The following is a 24,729-nucleotide window of genomic DNA, read 5'->3' as shown; positions in this document are numbered from 1 at the left end:
AAACATTTATATCAATTTCTAAAGGAGTACTTACTACTATACTTGAAGTTCTTGTAGCTTGCATTGTATTGCAATGTTAATAGAGGGTAAATAAAATGTTGCTCACTACAAATGCTCAGTTTTTTTCAAGTAGTTTATAGATATAGAGATAGATATACACACCCAATAAATGGAAGTTGTAAAAAGACTGTTTGTAGCCACCCATCTACACAGCCCGTGTTAAATTGATTTTATTCTTTTTAAATAAACTTAAATCTCCAGGAGGCCCTTGATCAAGTCAGGTCATTGTGATGCACAGAAAATGGCCCTAATTAAGAGATGACAACCACTTGATTTTTAAACGCATATGGGAAAACAAAATTTTGTCCTAACCCCAGCCACTGTGTATAGTGTCCTTAAGGTAAAACATAGTGATGATAGAATCAGAATACTGGATGGATGGATACAGCAAAAATGTGTGACAGGGGTCAACTTTCAGTACAACAATGATCCAAAGCATACAACAGTCTTCAGACCACATCTCTAATCTCCCTGAGTCCCCCAACCACAGCCCAGACTTAAAACCCACCTGAAAATGGCAGTTTGGACCCATCCACACTAATGGAACTTGAGAGGATCTGTTAGACTTTTTGTAGAAAGTCTCCCATTCTTCCTAAGGGTTTTACCAAAAACGCCCAAAGCCGTAGCTGCTGCTTCTACAACAAATAGAAAAGGAGGATTTGTTTTATATTGTTAATACATCCAAAATAGTCATTTTCCCCCCAAATATTGAATTATTGATTATATATTAATGGGAAGAATGAGAAATGTTATCAATAACAAAAACGTGAAGAGATCTGTGTAAAATGGAAATTTAAGAGCAGTATTTAGGTGCAGAAGCTAAACACTGTTGTAGTAGCTGCGCTTCATTCTACGTTAAACAGTGGGAAAACAGAGGGTGCAGCTTGCAGCAGAGACCTGTCGGTGTGATGTCACACTGCTGTGCGCTTCTGGACTCGGCTGAAGAAGATGGCGGCCTCCTCAGGTTTGTAGGTCTTCAAACTAACATCTAGCGTTACAGGGGCACAAAGTGTGAGCAAACCCGGGGCACCGCTGACGTCTCGGCTTGCAAACGTGTCTATCTGCACATTCAAGATGTTTATAGAGCTGCTCTGAGTTGTAATTGTCTCGCAAATCTCCTCTCGGTGATGCAATGATCTTCACTGGAGCAGTCTAGTTCATGGAGCCCTGCTCCGTTGCTTGCTGTGGCTAAAGCGAGGCGTTGTGAACAGCGTGCCATATTAGTTAGCTCCAAATTCTCAAGGTGCCCGAAAACGAATTTCACATTGGTACGTTGTGGCACAAATAAACCCTGACAAACGGTGTAATGCGATGGGAAAGTTTAACGGTTTGTTTAAATTGGCCTTAACATGAGCACTGTAAACAACCGCAGGCAGTGCTAGCTAGCTAAGCTAACGAAGTTAGCGACTAGAATATTCTGCGAGTGTCGAGCCCGTTATGTCCTGCTAGCTTAGCGGAGTATCGTGGACTTTATTTACCGCCCAGTCACACGTTTTTGTTCCATTTCTTAGCCATTAAGTAGCCGTGACGTTAATATAAGTCTAATTCAGTGTCTGGATTCGTAAAGCTTTTAAGTGATACACGTCAAACCAGCAAGATAACGGAAAGCATTTAACATATACCAGTCCTACTGCAGCTAACGCAGAATTTCAGATACCAATCTCTATAAACAGATAAAAGTAAATCGGTGTATTGACATGAAATATATATTCCACAGTACGGTAAGTGGAAGATAAGGTAATTGTGTAGAAACGCACCGGATTGATTGTTACAACATACTAGAAACGCTACAGTAGCTTTGTGCCAGCACATAGTCAGAGCCTGTGTCTACGCTCAACAGGAAGCGCTGTCCTAAAACTTGCAGGAATAAAATTTGAAATGTAAAAAAAAAAACAAAACAAATGTCATTAGTAAAATTAAAAGGAACACAAGGTTTAACTTATTTGCTGCCGCGTCGGTTTAGTCGTAAAGCACGTGGACGTGGCGAGAAAGTGGAGAAACTTGGGTTTGCAGTTTAATGCTAATCGAAAGAAGCTGGGGCGACCTGCTGTTCGTTTTTTTAATAGGTGAGATTTAATTTGAAACTGGATTAAAAAATTATATTTGTTGAGATTTTGTACAGGAATTAAGTGGATTGCCAATTTTACCTGCAGAGGGTTTATTTTGCGTACTATACCTGATTTGTCGTTGCTATTTATTGCAGTAAAAAGTCCCTCACGCCCCCGATTTTAATTTGACTTTCATTTCCCATTTTTGTATAAACCACTTTTCTTTCCGACTCCTGAAACTCGATTAATGATTAATCATTTTTAGTAAACTAATCAAAGTAATTTAGATTTTAAAAAATAATCTAAAAGTCTTTTTTTTTTCTTTCTTTAATAAAAAAAAGTGGAGATTTGATGTTTTCCGGCTTCTTAGAGCCATTTCCTCTTTCCTAAACGCTTTGTTTGCTTTTGGACTGTTGCTCAGGCACCAAAAACTAAGTTAAATAATTATAGATGCAATAAATCATCAGCCATGTGATTTGAGGGGGAGCAGATATGAATATTGAACTCAACCACCATTCAAATGTTGTCAGATTTACTTACTTACAATAATTAATTCAGTAAATAAATATAAGCATTGGTAAATTACAAGGCTTGTTAGTGCACATACAGGAACACATGTGACTCACGGGTTTTAGCCATGTTTAGATAAAGCAAAAGCTAGGTGGCTCGGTGGTAGAGCATTGGGTTGGGATGTAGAAGGCTGCCATTCCAAAACCCACCCTTTCTGGGCAGGGCCGTGCCACCTTAGTGCTGGTTTCGAGCCCAGATACAAATGGGAGGGTGAAAAAAAAACAACAACTCATGCCAAATCAATGTGCGGAACACATTCCACTGTGGCGACCCCTGAAGGGACGAGCCGAAGCTAGGTGATGATAGAGGGATATTCAGGTTCTCTAAGTTAGAAGAAGACGTAGCTCTTTTAACAACACTGAATTGATTGGAGCAATGTGAAAAGATGTGTGTAAATTATTTTGTAGCGCTAGGTGATTTATTATCGTTTTCAGTAGACCAAGCACTCAATGGAATGAGAAAGTAACAGCACATTTATTTGTAATGTTGTAGCCCTTTTTTATCATTACAATTTCTTTGTTGCAGTTTCTTGTTACTTAGCAGCTGACAAATATGCTGTTACCCACAATGCTGTGTTGAGCTATAATTAGTTGATAGGTGTCTCTTTTTCAGTGTTTGCATGTTCAGAAAGGACTGAAACGCCTTGTAAGAGAGTTCATGTTCCGCTTGAGAAGCCCCTGCACATCAGATGTGAAATAGTGATTTTCTAAAGTTATTTTTGTGAAGTTTGACTGTGGTAAGTGGTTTGAAAATGGAATGTTTTCCCTCAGTCTCTGTGGCCGTCATGAAATGCTCTTGTCACTTCCCTGTCTGTGATTTTTGTCTGCAGGGTCATGATTATGAATAGCCATAGATTTACTTGTGTGGTGTCCCCTCGACCTACACCACTCGTTCAGTCATGAGCCTTAAGTGGTTCATTATTTATAGTGCCATGAGTGGCTGTCAGGCTAGCGTTTAAAGCGTTTTCAAATTATTTTATTATCAACTTAGTTATTGCAACATCAGTCATAACACAACTGCATGTTATACCCCCCATCATTTGTTAAAAATCAGCAGTATCGACCCATGTGCTCTAAAGCTTGTGACTGTTTCTAAACAGCTGTTGAGTGCAGATTTTTTTTTTTTCTTTTTCTATTAGGGTTCGACATTCAGCAGCATCAGATATCATTAAGTATCAAATTAGATGCCATTCCACAGTGTGTGGGCAAGCGTATGCTGTATGCTGTGGCGACATGCACATGATGCATCAAGCCAGTGACTGATTGCTGGAATTAACCAATGTAAATTATTATAAAACCTATCTGTGTTTTGAAAGATGAATGCTTCTGCACCAACATTGACAACAAACTTGGATAATGATGCTACACTTTTATTTTGGGTACAGTTTAAAACCGGTAGCTGGAACTAATGATTTTTTTCCCCATCAGTTAATCTATTTTTAATTTGAAGAATAATAATTCATTAAACATCATTTATTTCCTAAAACTGTTTTTTGTGTACCAAAAGAAAAAAGACGCAAAACCATAATATTTTTCATATAGTTTTTGTTAAAAAACTAACTATCAAATTGATTGCAGATGGATTTTTGATATTGTCAAAAAATATTGTGTTACTTCCCTGCACTGACTGTGGCTTGATTAAAGGCTGGTTGATTTTATACAAGCAGCTGAGTGGAGGAGATTGTGGGAACTAGTAGCGTATTAATACACATCTGTGAACTACTGTGGTTTTACAGCAGCAGGATGCTTAATATGAGGCTGACTCAAAGAGTTTATTTTTCATAATGAAGCAACATGCCAGCCAGTTCTAATAGCATTTGGAAAACAATGGAGGTCTGTAGAGGAGCCGCATATATTAGACTCTGGCTTCACAGACGTGTGTTGCAGGTACCTTTTCCAACTATAAAGTACAAGCAAGTAATTTGACTGTTTTTTTCAGCACAACTTGGGAGATTAGAATATGTAAGTAAGTAGGCAGTTTACTGTAAAGATGATCATATTTACAATATGTATTTGTTAGTAGTAATTGTAATAATGCAAAGTAGTTTCATAAAAGTTTTTTAATTCAACCCCTGCTTGTTAAAAACTTTGTACATGTTCATGATTAGTTGGATTAGTCCAATGCTAGTTTTAGTTGGCAGTAAGAAAAATAGAAAATAGCCCCAAACAAGCCTTCTAAAAGCTTTTATTTATTTATTTTTTTAAATTTTATTTTAGAAGTTAAAGTTCCACGCAATTTTCGCTTGTTGGAGGAGCTTGAAGAGGGGCAGAAAGGCGAAGGTGATGGCACAGTCAGCTGGGGCCTCGAGGATGATGAAGACATGACTCTCACAAGGTGGACAGGCATGATCATTGGACCAGCAAGAGTGAGCAAAGAGAACTCAGCACGTCCAAGAAAACACAGCCGACTCATTCAGAAAAAGATAACAAATGTCAATGATTATTTTCTGTCTCCTTTTTTTTTCAGACCAATTATGAGAACAGGATATACAGTCTGAAAGTGGAATGTGGACCTAGATACCCAGAGACAGCCCCCACTGTTAGATTTGTAACAAAAATTAGCATGAATGGGATAAATAATTCCAACGGGACGGTAAGTGCCATCGCAATCTGACAAGACTATGTATGAGTGTTGCTACGAGAGAAATAGTTGTGTGCTGTGGTTTTGATGTGACGTGTGCAATAACCCACTGTCAGCACTCCTGTCACAATGACTGATGGCTGTGTTTCTTTTTTCTGTGTGTGTTTGTCTCACAGGTGGATTCACGTAGCATACCAATATTAGCAAAATGGCAGAATTCTTATAGCATTAAAATTGTTCTTCAAGAGTTAAGGCGCCTAATGATGTCCAAAGAAAATATGAAGCTTCCACAACCTCCAGAAGGACAAACCTACAGCACTTAATCGTAATGGATTGTTTTGACCCTCTGTCTTAAACCTTACTCTCTTAGAAATAATGTGTAAAATCATCAAGAAGGCTCACTTCACACATCAACTATATCGTCTGCAAGAGCGAGATTGGACTTTTATTACATAGCTCATTCAAAACAAAATTATGTTCCTGCAGTTAAGCACTGAATAGATAGTTAAGACTACAAGACCACAGTTATTTGCCTTTAATAAAGTTACTTTGACAATGACCTTTATGTTTGACCTGTTCCAGCTTGAGTGGACTTGAGGAGAGAAGCATGATGCCACGCGAAGGCTGTACCAGAGTCCAAATAGTTTTATGTTCAACAGACTGATCACTGAAGTAAACAGCAAGATGTGTGTGTGAAGGCATGTTCTGTAACTAACACCTAGTCGAAGAAAAGCCACGATTTTGAGTTGTTAGTCGGATTTAGCAGTTTTATTGAGATATCATGCAGATTACTGAATATTAAACTGTGGCTGTAGTCTAAAAGTAGTGTCACAAGGTAAGAAAGATTTTTTTTTTTTATAAATATATAAATATATATATATATCTGTATTTGACACAATACCAATACATTTCTGTTCTCCAGCTCTTTGACATGTAACAGACGTTGAAGCCTGTTCTGTTCTGAAACCCTTGCATTTAACTTCTAGTGAAAATGGCAGGTGTATGAACTTGTGATTTTCTGAAATAAAAATCACCGCGAAATAAATAAATGCTGAGGTTGATGTTTATGCGACTCGCTGCCTGTACCTACAGTTGCCAGTATTCCAATAACAGGGCCTGAGCTGAGAAGTCATTTTGTGTGTCGGCAACTGGATGCACGAGTCAGACGTTATGTTGTGAATGAGCTCGCTGTCCATTTTGAGCCATGTGATGGAAATAGGGTAATGAAACTGCTGGATGACACCACGCTGCAGATCACTGATATATGTTTTGTGCGTATAAAATAATCAAAACGTATTTTATTTTACACTGAAGTTCTTATGTAGTGGCATATTTTTCTTAGATGAACAAGCCTCTTTTTTTTTGATTGTTTGCCCATCAAACCTTGTTCTAATGTGCACGGATTCTTCTTGGGCTCCTATGTGAACACTGCAGTGTTTTGCGGTAGATACTCAGTATGGCATTGAGAAGAATGGCAGTGTTCCCTGTGAGAATGTCACCTTTTGTTGCTTTTCAGTTTTCATTATTTATAGCTAAATTAACCAGATGGGCATTTAAAGAGAATTTACTTTCGGTGGTGTTATCTTCAATTTTAAGTACACTCAGTTTGTTGACATACTTAAAAACAATGTAATGCTAAACATTAACATAAATATTCTATGGTATAACTGAAATCATAGAATGGAAAATTTATCGTCTATCCAGACTTTGTGACATTAATCTGACATTGTGAAAACTAACTATGGATGGTGAATTTTGAAAGCCACACACTCTGTGGAAGCAGTACAACTCTTGATAAATCAGTGTCCTCAGTTAACACTCGAGGCTCCAAGAGAGTGTGGATGCGCGACATCTCAAAGTGATGAACTGTGGTGGCTTCCACGTTTGACCTGAGTGACCTCCGGGCTGTATGTCTACCTTGCTGCAGCTTGTTTTGTCTTGGGGCTGGGATGGGCACACATCTGTCTGCCACATTGTGACCCTCAGCATAACAGTCACGGCAAACATGGCTCTGTTTTGTGATAATTCAAAATCACTTCCTAAAAAGACACAGGGCCACAGACTGTATCTAATGTCAGAACGCATAAATAAGGATGAAACCATAGAGATGCCTTGTGTCAGTGTATTTAAAAAGAAATAACACACAAGCACAAGTGATAAACATTTTGTACATGTATATGCAAATAAGAAAACATACTTCGGCAATTACATGGCCATGTCTGCAACATTAGCATATCATAAGTAATAGTTTTTTTTTCTGTTTTCAAGACAAATTTGCGAAGTGTGATGTGCATTTGGTTGAATAGTTATTAGCATGTCACTGTCTCTCGTGACCAATCAACTAACAGCTACGTCCCCTAGAGGGCGCTCTACGCTTATGTATGTCCTCGGCAGGGCTCTGTGAAGGGGCTTCTGTTTAGAGGACATGACTTGTCTGAAAAGGCAGTTGCCACTGTGATGCTTCCAGGCTTCATTTGTGCACGCTGTCATTATTCTTTAGGAAAGTGACGTGTTTTGCAGTTCGCTGTAGGCAACTACTGCCTGGCAGTTTTGCAGACTACCGAGCACAGACTATAAGCCGGTGTCCCTTTTGTGTCCTTATAGGGCTGTTTAGGCTGATAGATAACTAGTTTTTACCATGCCACCATTAGATCTGTGAATGCGAACAAGATTCCTTTCTTCGATTTGTGTGCATGCATGTGTGGGTGTGAGATGAGTCAGTGTTTGCTGCAGAGGATGACCTCGCTCCTCTTCAGTCTGTGCAAGACAAGATTTGACTTTCTGGATGTGACAGTTAGTATATGGGCATAGCTTCCATCAGCTATACTCCCCTTGCTTGTTGTTTTATTTTTTTCCCCACTCCTCTCGGAAGTCATGAATATAAAATCAGAAGGGGCTTGTGTTGCAGCCAGTTCACTCAGTAGCACAGTCCTACCCAAATATAAAAGACACAGCCCCAGGTTACACAGGCTTATTCCTTTATTCACTACATGCAGTTCCGGAGTAGACTTCTCTGAACCTAGTCTGATGCCTGCACTTTTTTAAGAGTCTCATTTGAATAAAAGTGGGAAATCCTTACCTGACGATTTAACCCCTACCCTCATCAGACTAATCTGAATTTCAAACTTGCACCTGCACAAAAGCTCCAGTTGGAGCTGCACTGAAAGCTCACTGAGCTTATTACACTTGTACCACTCATTCTATTTTGGTTTCTTTATAAGGTGCCATCTGGGCAAAAATAAAGAGTTATATTGCACTGGGAAATCTGCAGAGTGCTGTTCGGTGATCTAAGATGGGAAGGAATGTGGTGGCGAGGACATAGGTCTTGTCTGCTAGCAGACTGCTGGAACCAGCCCTCTGCCCCCAGAGCTCTCACCTTTTGCCCTGAGGGGCCAAAAGGTCACATCTTGTGTCTGTTGATACTGTAAAAAGCTTTGTCTTTTTTATGGTCGCTGGGGAGAGAATGTGTCTGTCTGCCTGAGAAACTCGATTTGTTCACATTCTCCACGTGTAATTCACATTTTGCATTTTACAGACTAGAGAGTTTATAAGACTATAACTACAAATAAAACTTGATGCATAATTTCTCTTCACATGTAAAGGATAATATTTTTTTAGAATAATGGGGAAAAATTGGGTAACATTACAATTACTGTTGGTTTCTAAGTCATCAATTGTGATGGGTCTAATCAGCCAAGGTAAACTCAATCCAGTTACTTGCCTCCCTGAACTTACATGTACATTTTCGCATATGGCAGAGGCTTGTATCCAGTTTGGTGTCATGAATTCTCAAAAAAGCACTGGCTTCATGTGGTGGCCGTGATTTTTCCTGACCCCATGAGGGAGGTCTTTGTTGAAACATTATGTACAGCACTAAGTAGTAGTTGTATGATACTACCTTCATAGGTGACCCCCTGAGATTGCTGCATTGCCCTTTGCTATCCTGTTCAGTTGAACAAGCATCTCGAAGAAGCAACTCTTTCTGAGAGATCTCGTTTTAGTCTTTGGTCCTGCTTTAAAGAGTTTTTTAGTTGCTCGGCAGCAGTACACCATTGACATGGCATCACCTTTTAAATCTGATGTGGTAGAAATAATATCAATCACCTGCTTGTTTCTCAATCCAGATGAAGAACCGCAGTGGTGTTTCTGAAACTAAAACCAGTCTTCACTCTTCTTAACTCTAGTTTTGTTCTTAACACTACCAAGAAATACGTGCATGTGGCTTTTCAGCTGCTAAATTCCTGTTCACCAGCCAGTGGCTAACTCATATTTATATATTTATTTTTGCTGAAAACAGTGGTGTCTGTCGAATGTTTAAGGGCTGTATTTACAGTGAGATAAATGACTGGCCTCCTCTTTTCTCTGTGAGAAAAGAGACAGATTGGAACCACATGTCTGTCGCACTGCCGGCTCTCTGGGCTATTGACATGCACTTCACAGAGCCATCCACATTCGGATACACTGCTGCAGCGAGCACTTGAGGTCACTGTTATGCTTACTGATGCCGAGAGACTATAAGACGCGTTGAATGACAGTCTCAACTTACAAGAACGGTTTGATTTGAATCTGCTGTCAGCGCATGATGTATGGATTTCACTTTCTGGAACTTGATTTTAAAGTCAGCATGTTGCTTGTAACTACACAGCCTCATCTTGCGTCAAAGTGAAACAGAACAGGGCTCCTTACAAAATGTTGCAAAAAGTAGAAAGGAAAAAATACCCAATCGTCTGTCTGTGTACTCACTGCATTCCTGGTTATTTATACAGAGGGAAAAAACTGTGTAGACTTCGTGTCTCTACTTGGTGAGAACTATTAAATTACTGGTGGATGTTTTTAATTACTTCACATAAATGTTGGAACACAACACTTCTCCAGTGTTTGGAGGAGGAGGGGGGTCTAATGTCTCACATGTTTAGGGAAGCACTGGCTTGCACTTAATCATGGTGGTCCCTGTGTGATTCTGGCATTGGAAATGTGGCTTTGTGAGAGAAAGCATTCCTTCTGCTGGCGCAAGGAAGAGGAAATGGGTAATAAAACCATGAAAAAAGCCTCTGTGGCGTGCTGGAGCCAGTGATTCTGGGATCCACTTAATTGCTCTTAAATGAAAAAGATTTTTGGCTTCCCATTTGCTGTGTTTAAAGAAAAGTCAAGTCAAATCCCACATGTATACCAGCCAAGCGGTGACTTCTCATCCAGCAGTATGAGCACTAATCCCTCTCTTTCAGTGGTGCCATTGGTAATATTATTATTAATATTGAGAAAACTGCTGTTCACAGGCAGCAAACGCCAGGGGAGGCACAAATTCAGCTTGTTTGTCCTGAAAAGTCACCGGGGAAAGAAGACATCACAACTTGTTTGTTGGATGTTTTATCTTTTTGGTTTATTAAAACTACTTCCTGACAAATAAAAAAACAAAAAAAAAAACATACTGCTACCTTTTGCTTTAGAAATTATAATTTTAGGGCAATGCTATGTTTATTTCTTAACCAAAGTGACAGCAGCACTTGTTATTGATTCTTCTTAGTAGCTGGTTGAGGCAAAGCTAACATTAGCTACTATACAGATACACTCTTGTGTAATATATTTTAGAAATGTACCTGATATTTTATTAACTTGTCATGTATTTTTTATTTACAATCTCAATCTGCAATGCACAAAACAAGAAATCACATTTCCAGAAAGGTTGGGTTGTGTAAAATGTAAGTGAAAATAGAATGCAATGATTTTTGCAAATAATTTTAAAACTATTTCATGGTAAATAGATTTAATTTTTTAAAATCTATTTATTAAATCTACATGTTAAATGTTGAACTTTAGATATAATATAATGCTTAATTTTAATTATTTAGCACCATTTCACAACAAAGTCATCTTACATAACAATTTTAAGACTATAAAGATGAAGAGAGAAAACCCAACAATTCCCCCTTGAACAAACCCTAGGCAACATTAGAGAGGAAAATCTCCCTTTAACGGAAGAAACCTCCAGCAGAACTAGGCTCAGAGTGGACGACCATCTGCCTCGACCGGTTGGGGTCAATTGGAAAGTGGAGAGAGAAAAGAAAAGAGCAACAAAAAGCAACAACAAAACATCAGGCAGGTTGGTAGGACCAGTAGCTGGACGCTGGAAAACACACGGGTCCAAAGCCGAGGACACCTGAAGAAAGGGACAGAGAGCGGGAGACAGAGAAGGACAAAGACAAGGAGAAAACACACAGAGTTAATGTCATACAGTGGTGACAATTGTTGGGTGAGAGGAGAGGAGAGAGGGTCAAGAGGAGTAAGCAGCATGCAGCATGATTATAACTAAGTATAAGCTTTATTAAAGAGGAAGGTTTTAAGCCTAGACTTAAAAGTAGAGAGGTCGTCTGCTTCCCGAATCAGAACTGGGAGCTGGTTCCACAGGAGAGGAGCTTGATAGCTGAAGGCTCTACCTCCCATTCTACCTTTGGAAATTCTGGGAACCACAAGTAGGCCTGCATTCTGAGAGCGAAGTGGTCTACTGGGATGATATGGTGCTATGAGGTCTTCTATATATGATGGAGCCTGACCGTTCAGAGCTTTATATGTAAGAAGCAGGGTTTTAAATTCCAATGGAGAGAAGCTAATGAAGGTGAAATATGATCTCTCTTGCTATTTCCAGTCAGCACTCTTGCTGCAGCATTTTGGATTATTCACATCAAATGTTTTTATGGATGACAGGTCTGGACTGCTGGCAGGCACGTTTAGCTCCTGGACTGTGGGGCCATGCTATTGTAATACATGCAGAATTTGATTTGCCATTGGATTAAGCAAATTAACCAAGGTCCCCCCTAAAAAAAGATTTCTGTATGAAAACATATGTTGCTCCAAAAGCAGTATGTATTATTTCGCTTTAATGGGCCAAGGTCCTGCACGCCAACAGGCAAGGAAGGCAACTGCTTGACAAGCAGGGGGCCCCCGAGGACTGAGCACTGAGTGCAAAGTTTGCAATGACACCACCAGTCACAGACCCCCCTAAGAGGACCCCAACTCTCACTCACGCTGCAAGTAGCACATGATTCGGTGTAAACAAACAGGTCTAATGAAACAACGAAAACCAGCTGATAAAATTTAGGAGTTTTCCTTCTGGGAGTGAAAAAAGAGGAGCAGGAGAAAAAGCAACATAGTGAAGCAGTGGAGATAATAACGATTCAATACAATAAACTAAACAGCGTAAGCGAAATGCTGCTAGTGTCGCTGCAATCGTGGTGAAGAGACGGTAGAATGACAGAACTTCCACCGGCACCACATTGTTTCTTATGTTTACTCTGACATTTAACTTGAGTTAACTTAGCTAACTAAGATAGCGGAGCAGCCTCATGTGTCCAGCTTTGCTGGAGTCACCAGACGTCCACTTGTGAGCTTCAAAACAGGCTGCAAATAATCAGCTAACTCGCACATTATTTTTCTGTAGTGAACTAATGGAAACCGTGTCCAGCTAAGCTAACTGTCAAGCTATGAATGCTAAGTTATGAAATTTAGATGCAAAGAACTTTGGTCAAATATAAACCACTATTATTGTATATTGTATATTGTGCTATGTGCAGTGTGGTGTGATGTGTTTTGTATTGTATTTTCCATATTTTATGCACAGCTGGGTTTTTTCTGAATACATTTTTGCCCAAGGCCCCAACAGAGTCTAGGATCACCACCGTTAATGAGGCCTTTTGAGATGAGCGGCGAACCCTCACTGATGGGGGCTCTGACGCTGATAACAAGTCAGAGGGTCCCTCCCAAAATGTTCATAGAGGACATGGTTTTCCTAGATCTTGTTTGAATAAACAAGTCCTTCATCTTTAATGCCTGTAGAAGTCATTTGTCCCGACTCTCTCATTTGTCTGAAGAGCAGACCCCACCCAGGGAAGCATGCATCTGTTAAAACTGAGAAAGATGAGGACTTTTATCCCGGCATCAAAACAGTATCCAGTGTTATATTTTTATCCAAAATAGTCAAAAATGCTTTATTACAGTGGTTTGTTTGTATTTATGCACATTTCCCCACAGTAATATATTAGTACTTTTCCCTGCTTATATAAACAACCTGCAGTATTTTACAGGTGGACATTCTCCCATTTACACTTAGAGAAGGTACATAATACAAGGTATTCAGAGCCTTTCACTTTTTTGCACATTGTATATTGTAAATTTATTTCAGTATGCTGATTATTCATCCATTAATATGTACACTTCAAACCATATGACAATATTAAATCAATAATTAAAAAAATGACAGTACAGTTTTAGCTAACTTCTGCTAATAACCTTGAGTTTATTTATAATTTTTTCATCCTATTGCAGTGTCATTTTTACAAGAGCGTGACCTACTGTTGAATAAAACATATAGGCAAGTCCTTTCCGTGTTGCCATCATTGGTCATTTTTGTTTCAGCGTGTGATGACCGGGTGTGAAGATGCCACTCAGCGAACTATTAAGGCCTGAAGTGCCACGCTAAGCTGTCATGTTGTGTCAGGCGCTGCCTTTGTGCTCATTAATTGTTGAGAAAAGTGTGTCACATCCTGTCAGGCTGACTGCTGGTGTCCCTCTGGTCACCCCTCAGTGCCCGCTGCCCACTGATGCTATTGTGGCAGCAGTGGCTGCGAAGCAGAGGAGAGCAGGGCCCTGCAGGAAGTGAGACAATAGTGGGAAGGAAGAGGAGGGAATCCCGGAGCTGTGTGCAGAAGCCCGGTCAGCACAGTGTCTCTGAGAGCAGCCTTCTGTGACTTTCCCCCCATCTTCCCCTGAGGATAGACTCTGTCATCCTCTCACCTTTGTGTGTGAAAGAAATGCGAATAACTTGTCTTTTGTATGCCCTCTTTACAGGTGCTGTTACCTTCAATTTTTTTACAGGTGAAATCTCAAATACTTATTAATTGGTGACTCTAAATTGCCCGTAGGTGTGAATGCGACTGTGACCTGTGCCCACGATCCTACAGGATAAGCTGTTACAGATAATGAATGGATGGACGGATGTGTTTTTACATGTATGTAAATGATCTCGCTTTGTAAAAACACGCAGGGTTCGGTGAGTAATGATCCAAATTTCCACCTCTGCATACAGAGTGAAAAAAGAGAAACGTTAACGGTTAGAATTCACTTGTTACTTGCAAGCCAAGACCTGACCTCTTGAAAATGAAATATAATCCAAATGAAAGATTTTATGACACCTCTGTGAGCTCACTAAGCTGCTTGACTGTTGAGAATAAGACCCTGTGTGCTCATATGGAAGTAAAAGCAATTACATAAGATCTGCTCATGTTTCCACATATGACATTGCTTCAGAAGCTTTGACCGTTTGTATCTGACAGAAAACAGGCCGTTACAGTGGCTATGTTATTAGGGACCAAGGCGCACAAATCAATGCTCCAGCAGTGATAGACTACATGGCACGGACGGAGAATTAATGGAGAGGAATCTGCGGTGCTGGGATGTGGTCGCAATTTGCTCCTGCTGAGTGGCTGAAATGCAGTCACACAATCAAAAAAAATGCAAGACCGACCTTTTAAGGTTCTGCCTCTGGCCACTTGAAACGTGTCTCTCAACCACAAAAGATGATGCACTGGGTTGCACTACAGACGAGTGGGGGAGCGAAAAAGATGTCCAAATATTTCCATGGCTCCTGTGGCCTTCTGCTTGCATAGTCCTGGCATGAGCTCATCAGTGTGCGGCTAGTTTGTGCTCCCTCAGCACTGTTCTTTCCCAAGTCTGTAAGTATCAATGTCAACACTAACTAGGCATTGACAAAGTCCTCTGAGCTCCCCTTTCCTGCTACCCGCTAAACTGTGGCTCCAAATGGTATTGAGGATAGAGGTTTTCATAAAGACAGATTGTATCTTTGTGTCACCGAATATTAAAAACGTGCAGGTCATGCTCTATAGTGTGACTCAATGTGTGGAACACTACTCTATATGATGGTCATCCTTGACCAGGGGTCTGGTTGATAGCGCCATTCACAATCGGTTGTAATAAGGCACGAATTCTTTGTGGTCTGTAATGTCTTTTTAAGTGAGCGAACTGTATGAAACAGCAATTTTTAAAAAATTCCCCCTCGGTAGTTATTTGTGTGAGTTCAGATCCACATGGAAAAAGTTGTCTCAGAACCTTCAGAGGACTTTCTACTGGGGGTTAAGCATTCGTTTCAGCGGCACTTCAAATCTCCCAAAGAGTGACTGTCTTGTGGTATTTAACCAATGAATAAATTGACATGAAATGTATTCCTGATAATGCAAACATGGGGGAACAGAGGAGCCAGAAATAACTCTCCCAGGCAAGATGTGGAAGAGATTAAGGCTGGACCAATGAAATAAGCAAGTGGAGGCGGGAGGATGGAGAACAAGATGGGTGGGGGTAGGAGGGAAAGAGGAGAGCTATGAGGAGGTGAGGAGATGGTGTCTGGGTAAGCGAATGTGTGTGTGTGTGTGTGTGTGTGTGTGTGCTGGGGAGACTCAGTCCGCAGAGGGTTTGGAGAGTGAGTGGAGAGGCGAGAACTCAGTTGTGAGGGGGGTGGCCCTGTGAAAAGGAACTCATAAAAGTCACATTTGTTGGTGATGCATGAGGAAGTGAAGCCAGCTTTGGCACATGTGTCTGTGGTGCTAAATTAACTGTTAACACAAATAATCAAAGTGCAGGGCCCATTGAGCACTGGCGCCAGTGAAATGAGGGGGAGAGGCTGGCTTGCTTCTCTCTGAGAACTTGCAGCAGACTAGTAGTGAGCTAGCAGGTGGAGGTCTACCAGGGGCTTTCACAGGATGGAAGTGCTTACAAAACAGGCTGACCAGCCCAGTGACAGAGGAAAGCACCGCCGCACTCCTGCTTTTCCAGCTATTGTGTGGAAGCGTGCTTCTCTTTTTAGATCTTTCTTTGTAAAGCCTGATATCTCCGAGCAACTGAAGGACGTGGCACCAGCAATTACCTCTATGACTGGCTGATTGTAATTAAAATGCCACTGTTCTGACCTTGAGAGTTTTTGTTTTTTTCTATTACAAGCTTTCTTGGCTGCACACACGAGGCCCAAACAACTGGGCCTCCACCTCACAAGAGCCACCTGATTGTGAAATCCTGATTTGAAAAGGTAAATAAAATATGATCGCACGCTTGCCGGAACAACTTGCTGTCTTCTTGGTTGTTGCCATAGAATGGAGAACCATGCTGTTATGTAAGTTTATATTAATACAATAATACGAGCAGAAACAGTCATCTTTTGAATCTTTTTGAAACAGCACTTTATTAATATTAGCCACACATCTGTTTTATTATTCATTTCTTCCCGTGCTATGTTTATTATTTAATTTTAGTTTTGTTTTATTTATAATTTAATGATTTTTCTCTCTCAGTGCTTCTTGGGAATCTTTCATGCTTATTCAACTATGCAAAGCACTTTGTATTTTAAAAATGCTATATATATAAGAGATCATAATAATTATTATTGTCACATAATTCTTCCTAGATTATGACCCATTAAAAAACAGATGGTCTTACACAGGTTTCACAGTTTATTTCACCAGATTCCACCACAACTGGTTTTCTTCAAGGCAAGTAACAAGCTAATGTCACTCAGTCTCTTATGTGCTTGGATCCCACAGCTGACATTGGTGACAAATATCCGTGATAGTAGTAACAATTTATCCAGGTGCATCTTGGTGAGTCCGACACATCAAAAGGGATATTAAAAATCCAAATAAATTACAAATATCAAAAGTGTGTCAAAGCCATTATAATCTACACATGTCATGAAAATCATCACACTTCCAGCTTAGAAAATGGAACAAGAAGAAATATTCAGTATACACAAAATTACAAGAACACATACATACTGAAGGAACATTAATTATTAATACCAGTCCGTAAGAACATCATGGATTCTAAGTCTGAGTAGATTCAATTGGTTAAATTGAGTTTTAAGCTCATAGGGGTTAGAATTTTAACAAGATTCATGTCCAAGTAAAGACTTACCAGCCCCCCTTGGAAAAGGGGGCTGGTAAGTCTTTTGAATGCCTATATAAGGTAAACAAGATATGGGATTGTTCCCTTCTAAAAAATGTGCAGCTAGAGAAGAATTCAGATTCTTACATCTGATGTTACTTCTATGATCTGCTAATTCTGTTTTAAGTTCTCTACACAGATTTTATTTATTACCCCTAAAAGGCATATTTCAATGTTTTAGGAAATATTCCTTTAAAGTAAATACAAACATTCATATCTTTTTCATGCCCAATGGTTGAAGTGGCAACTTAGTGCCTTAGCTTAGCATACAGACTCAAACCATCTAAGTAGATCAAAATCCAAAAAATCAAAACTTGTGTTTCTTAACAGGGATGCAACATGTTAATTGGCGAGTTTAGAGGAGGTTTCCACTCTTTATGCTAGTTAGCGTTGGCTGTGTCCTACTTACTCACACTTGCTCCCTATTCCCTACACGATCTAAACAAAGTAGTTCACGTAATAGTTTTATACGTTGGATTATCACTAACAGCTATTTGAATCATGCAACTGTAATTTCATTTCGTCTCTACAATGGGGAGAGTTGCATTCTGGGATTGTTAGCAGAACGTTGTGTGAATGCCATCATGTGCAATGCCTTACGTTTATTGTGGGACCCCATAATCGCTCTCAGTTCCCAAGTTTGGAAGCCTCACATCACGTTCTGTTTTACTTTTATCCTTTATTGTTCGATATTTATCCCAAATACATACATACATACATACATACATTACTTACTCACACTTTTTTTGTTTAACTTATTTCTATTATTTCACTTATCATCTGATTTCATCACTGCCAACTGTAAAGATACATGATATCACTGATGCCTTTATATAAAATAAAATAAAATAAAAAACACATTTAAATTTGTGATCAAAAGACTAGTCTTTGTCTTTTTCAAGACCATTTCAGCTCTAGTTTTCCTCTTGCCAGAAACATTCAAGTCATGAGGGGAAAATAAATACAACAATTTGGAAAAAGTAATACCCTGCAGCTTTGTGACATCAGCACAAAAGAAGCATGGCCCCTGATGATCTCCACTTCCCATGCAGCCCACAACTGGGCCGTAGACCGAGGTTGCCTGGCGCCACAGTCATCATGTGTGTCAGTCACTTGCAAAACTCACTGTTTTCCTTAGAGGATGAGCTAAGCTCCTCCTTTAGTCCTAACGATTTATTTTAGACTCCAGCGTCCAGAGACCCCCTTTCTTGAAATCCCAGTTTATCTTGGCCATGTTGTTCCAATATGAACCAATCAGCTTAGCCTCCAGTGGAATGTCCCCTGAGACTCACTTTGGTTTCCCAATAGACCCATTCATTTTGAGGACACAAGTTTAACATCTGGTTTGTATTAACGGCTCCCTACAATAGCTCTCATCTTGGGTTCAGTCGCACAGGAGGGTAATCGTCGTTACAGAAATATTATTGGAAATAATTATCTTTTATGGTGAAGTTGATAATGAGATATAATCATGTAAAGTGTTTGACATTTTGGGAAATGCACTAATACACTTAGGATCAAGACCAGAAACAGGAAAATGCTTGCTCTGTCCAAAGGTAAAACTATCAGCCCGTAGCACCCGAGTATTATCTGTGACCATTGTTTCACCATCTCTTAATATTAAACTGTCACAGTAGGTCTTTTTTGTTCAAGCTGTAAAAACATGGGTTGTTAATGAATGATTGACCCTTAATATATGAACTAATTGATTGGTTAGTTAGCATTAATAATTTAATCATAACCCAAAAAAAATACAGTGTGGTGTCAGAAAACACCTGGTTGCCTCTTACTGTTCATTAAGATGGACGTAAATGTGAACTGTAATGATTATAACAACACAAACGAGCCTCATTTTTAGCTGACAGTGCGGCTTTCTGTGCTCCCTGTAGCCATTGTTTTGATGAACAGTGTGGTGTAAAGTTGTCGTCTGGTGACCGTCCTGTTTAATCGGATGCTCGCACCAACGCTAATCTAGCATCTATAACAGAAGCAGCTGTTCAGATCATTCAGGCCAGGAGCTGAGTGTGAGACAGCAGAGAACAAACCTGCAGCTGCAAGTGCTAATACTCAGGGCAAGCTGTAGTCTAATTAAACATAATTCAAACATGATCAACGTAGAAGTTCTACACTGTAGACTCATACGACTCTGCTTTGACTGTGGATGCAATTAGTGATGGCAGGTCACCTTAAACTTGGGTTGATACAGTTAACATTGAGCACTGTTTGCTCCATGTAGGTCATATTTTTTTGTTGTTTAATTCAAGCAACTTTGGGTGAATTTGTTTCATTCTTTACATTTTTCATAGGTCACATAACCTGATTTGAAAAATGGTTTTCCTCACTGTAGCTCTAAATGGTATCACATTTGTATCCCTATAAGTGTGATTACTTTGTTTTAGTGAGAATTGCCATAATTACCAGTCTTCCCAGTCCAGCGTCCAATCCTTAATGAACGGCTAACTATTGTAGACAGATCAAGCTAAGCTAACCAGCTTCTGATTCCAGCGTTGGTGCACAACAAGAGCATTGACTATTTTGTCATCTTCAAGAAAAAATACAACTAATGAAAAATCGGTTATTCCCACAATTCAGTGTGGGAATTTATCTTTCCATCATTCCGGTCTAGTTTGCCCACAGGCGGTTGGATGTCTTACACTTAGCTTGGTTGACCTCTAAAAGAGTAAAAATTAGGCTTTGAGCCACTGCAGAGTGCTGTGCTGACAAATCTGTGATACCAGAACATTTTAATACTCCGGTAATTAGCTTCCATGTTTAAGTGTATCCAGATGTATATCCCTGTGGGGGGTGGGGGGGTTATCCTCTGTGAACCAGCAGGTGCACATCTCAGGTAAATGCTGCTGCTCCTGTCTCCGTACCACCAGTGTGTCCTTCTCCCTATCTCTGCCTCTCTCTCCCTTTATCATCTGTACCACCCTGGAGTGCAGTACAGTGAGGTGGCTGCCAAAATGCAAAATGCCAAACGAAGAGCACGGAAGGGAAGCTGGCAAGTCTCTTATCTGTGGGTTATTGAAATTTATATAAAAAAAATAATAATTTCATGCAACCTTCTTTGAGGCCATGCGTGGAAAAGTAGGGTCTTCTGACCACATTGTTAAAAAACAACACTGTCCCCATCTGCCTTGTCTAGTAAGCATTTAAAAGAGGAATCTTCTTGTTTGACTCAATGGACCCTTGAATAATTCTTAAAATGAATGGATGAGGTTTGTTATCTATTGCTTTCAAAAGTGCTTTCTCCGTATTCAAAAAGCTATTCAGCCGTAGTGTTTGTGTCCGTTTCATCACACCGCTGTCTGCGGTCACTGTGAAGCCAACCACAATAACCCGAAACTGTTCTGTCGAAGGTTCATTGGTAGCAACAGCAAAATCGGATTTTTTTCCCCCACTATTTATGATCATTGTCTATTCATGCAAACAACTGACTTGCTTCCCACCTTCGCTTGCCTCAGAGCATCACACTGTTCTGCTGCTTCACAGATCTCAGCGTGACAGACTCGCTGCAGTCTGTTTGAAGAGGGCCAATCCAAACACTCCTCACAGATGGGACACGTTTTCCATATTACTGATGTCATTTGATGTTCATTCATCCAGCGTCACCTCTCTGACTGACTTCTCACTCATCAGAACTGTCCGTCTTACATATATACAAAGATTCACTGTTTGTCTCCATTCAAAGACAAGTCTTCACCTGAATTTAAAAGTATGAGATTAAGTTAATCATTTATTCTGTGTTTTGACTTATGTTATGTGTTTACTTTTGTTCTGCACAACCATATCTCCTAAAAATTACATTTCTATGCAACTAAATTGCAAATGCAAATATGATTTTTTCTGGATAGGATATATTGACAACGCGAATGGCAGGTTGCAAATACAAAACATCCGGTTCATATGACAACAGCATTTTTAAATGTATTAATGGTTGCATTCAGGAATTTACTGCTCTTGGTTAGCGTGGGGCAAAGATAGTGGTCATTTCAGTATCTCTCTGACACTGACAATATCAGACATTCACATCTATTTAAAGTGGGATGACTAACTAGGAGAAGGTGAAACAGACATTTAAGCTTCTTGATGCCTGCTGTTGGTAAAGCTAAACTTAATACATGTATTCACAAAGATTGAGTCGCCTCTCATAATAGCCAGTGTCCACTGGCTCTCATTAAACAGGCTCTAAACTGTCTTCATACAGCTTTTGAAGCTGGTGTTAAGGTCATTGATGCATATTAAATCCAGGCCTTGCTCAGCCTATGGAATCTCTCTAAAGCCGAAACATTTTGACCTTTGACCTTCTTTGGGAGTTTTGCTTTACAACGATAGTTACTGGTGCTAATAGCACGCTGAGAACCCGCTCACTTGATCCAGGAGACGGTTTGGGACAGTTTTACAAGCTGTGTAGTCTAGTAGATTATTAAAGAAATGCACAATCCTGTAGAGGACCAGCAAGTTTTGATTGCATTTGTCAATAATCCATATTGATATGCAGCCTAAAACAGAATATGAGCTATTAACTAGACTTTAAGAATTTATCCAAAAAATATTTAGTTAATATTTTGTCTCAGCCCCAAAGTGTGTTGGTGATATCAGTTAACATTATACTACACAGTGTTAGTGTTTCATGTATGAGGATTTATAAATATCATAAATCTGTTTCTTTGTTTTAGACAGTGCACACTGCTGTGAGACTTTCTGGGATTTCTTAGTGATAAATGTACATGTTGTATGTGATTATTAGCGGTAAAAAAGTGTTAGAATTCTCTGAGACATCCTGGATTTTTTTCCTTAAAAGGACAGAAGTTAGGAGTGTGACAGTATAGTAATAATAATAATAATAATAATAACTTTCAAAAGTGTCACCTTCCTGAAGGGTTTTTAACTAACAAATGGCTTGTTAATGGTTAATATATTATTCTTAAGCTTTATAATCAATCACAGTGTTACTTCATCAACGCTTTTCTTTTCAGTTTTGTAACGAAAAGCATGACTGAGAGTAGGTGTTGTTTTTAGTGATGGTTTTTATTTTATAGTAAAATCCAAAATGTCTCAATAAAAAAGCCACTAATAACTGCTTACACATGGTCTATTAATCTGATGTTAACTGCATCCCGCAATTTTTATTAAACATTTGGATTTTGATGTATATTTGTGTACGTGGTTGACAAACACAACCCTTTAATACTCATGTTTATACATGGTTTAGTCAGTTATAAAAAAAAAATGCACGGTATACTTGACATTACTACTGACCCTTAGGCAGCCATTGGTTTCCATTCTTTTGTGGTTTAGCATTGGGATAAACTTAGGATTATGTTATTATTGTGTGGTAATGCAGTGCAGACTTCTCAAATCTTTAGGCAAACAGAGGGCAAATGTTGATGTTGTGAAAAGGATAAAATGTATTTGGAAGCTACTTTCATGACAGAATTTCTTGTTTTCCAGTTGTCTCAGAAGCCCCCCAATAGCACATTATACTGGCACAAAAAGAGTCCATGCTTACAACCCCATTATGATGCAATTATTGCATAACGCTGACAAAACACAGAGCAAATGATATGTCCAAATTGCTAAATGCATTTCTCAAAAAGTTTCTGATTTCTTTTTCTCTTTTTACTTATTCAGAGCAAGCACAGAATGCAAAGTGTATACGAGTTGAAGTGAATTGGCTAAATTATGCAAAACCACCAGTGTGACCTTTTGAGTAAAACAGCGAGACACAGCTTATTAAAGATGTAAAAGGTCAGTCAGTGTTACAAGAACTACATATAAGCTTTCTCCTGCAGTGACAAAAAGGATGATAATCTAATATTATTCATGTAACTTATATTGCTCTGTACAGAAGTTTATTGCATTAATTATTGAGTGATTATTAAGCTAATTACACAAATACGAAAAAAGTTATCTATGCATCCAGACTCCAACATACCTTGAGTTGCAAAATAGGAAATGTCATTTTGTCTGTAAACACTTGATGAGGAATAAACTTGTGACACGAACATAGCATCCATTTCTTTTGGTAAGTGAATGGACATTAATGGGAAAACATCTCGTCAGCTACTGAAACAACAACATATTTGGTCAAAGGCCAGTACTGTTATCTGTCTTAGCCCATAAAGCTTTATTCCCACACAGTTAACACTGATATCCGTTTGCGTTCTGAATCATTTTTCCCCTTTAATTGAGATAGAAGAACACGTTGTGCTGTGGCTGAAACTAATGCAGTGCAGTGATGCTTCTGAGTGAGTCTCGCATCATAGAGCATCTGACTTACTGATGGCCCAAAATCTAAGGCCTCAATTTGATGTCACAAACTTAAAATTAGGGGCACAGACGAAAGGTGTCACGTCAACATAACACATTGTCTCCATTTGGAAAAATTAGAAAAATCATTATTTGTAGGTCATAATACTTTCTGGGTTGTGTGGGAAACAATTTGTTTTAAAAATACATGATCTAAAAACTGTGGTGAATATCCACTTTGTTCTGTTTCACTGAATAATATATAAAGGTATTTTTAATGAGCTAAAGTTACAGATGTGTTCCTTGCATGTGTCTTCGGATCATTTCAACAAATGACAGTAATGTAGATGCAGATGTCAATGGCCAAGTAACACAAGCAGGATTTTAAATGATATAACAATTTGGAAATAAATCTTTTTGCTTGTGAGTCTTAGATGAAAACATGAATGCTTGTCTCATGTGTGTGTACAGTACATAGCTTGAGTTAGGCATTGTTTCTGTGTTTAGCATAATAAGTGGAAGAAGAGGGAAACCAACAAAGTGAGGCTCTGTGCAAAGTGGAGAAATACATACACTATACCTGTACCTGTGATGTGTATGTCCTTTGTTTATCTGCAATACCCCAACTCCCCTAAAACCACTAGCTTGTGGTTTAAGGGCTGTTTTGTACTGGAATGATTTATTAGCAAACGCGAGCTGAGGGCAGACGGTGGTTGTGCACAATAACAAAAAGACCTCAAAACCAGGCTGCAGCAGTTTGGAACCACTGTTGCTTACACCTTTGCTAACAAGTTGCGTCTGCCAACCTGAGTTATAGCAGAGCATGGGGTCTTCGGGCACGTCTGCTGGGGCTGAATAAAAATGGATGAGATTCAAATGGATAAAATAAAAAAGAAACCGACAAGTTCATTTTCCAGCAAACACCTGAAGCATAAAATGTGATATAGTTCCTAGAACAGTGCATTTTATTTTGCCACAGTGGCTCAGTCCCACTTTACCTTCGTGGGTACATCTACACTTGAATCAGCAGATCTTGCACAAAGCCACAGGAATATTGTCCATTTATTTATCGTTATTAGTTTTATATTAGTTAAGACAGTGACCCTTTCTAACCCCTATAGCAGTCTACTTTATCCACAGTACACAGTGTATTTTATAAGTAATGGTGACACTAAACATTTCAAGTACATTTTGTGTCCAAGCTTCAACAAACAGC

General features: G+C 39.3%; 1 protein-coding gene across 1 annotated transcript; it reads left to right on the top strand.

Annotated features, from left to right (window-relative positions):
- Nucleotides 1-877: 877 nt before the first annotated feature.
- Nucleotides 878-5,730, top strand: ube2v2 (ubiquitin-conjugating enzyme E2 variant 2). Its single transcript, XM_067474327.1, has 4 exons — nt 878-1,024; nt 4,895-5,043; nt 5,145-5,270; nt 5,435-5,730. The coding sequence occupies exons 1-4, from the start codon at nt 1,009-1,011 to the stop codon at nt 5,579-5,581; spliced, it is 438 nt and encodes a 145-aa protein (XP_067330428.1). The 5' UTR covers nt 878-1,008; the 3' UTR covers nt 5,582-5,730.
- Nucleotides 5,731-24,729: the final 18,999 nt, after the last annotated feature.

Source organism: Channa argus, chromosome 14 (genome assembly GCF_033026475.1).
Source record: "Channa argus isolate prfri chromosome 14, Channa argus male v1.0, whole genome shotgun sequence".
Taxonomy (NCBI): domain Eukaryota; kingdom Metazoa; phylum Chordata; class Actinopteri; order Anabantiformes; family Channidae; genus Channa; species Channa argus.
This window is presented reverse-complemented; position numbering and strand designations above follow the sequence as displayed.

Coding starts and splice junctions, on each gene's coding strand:
- ube2v2 (XM_067474327.1), top strand. Junction 5,044..5,144: donor TGATCATTGGACCAGCAAGA/GTGAGCAAAGAG, acceptor TTTTTTTTTCAG/ACCAATTATGAGAACAGGAT. Junction 5,271..5,434: donor TAAATAATTCCAACGGGACG/GTAAGTGCCATC, acceptor TTTGTCTCACAG/GTGGATTCACGTAGCATACC.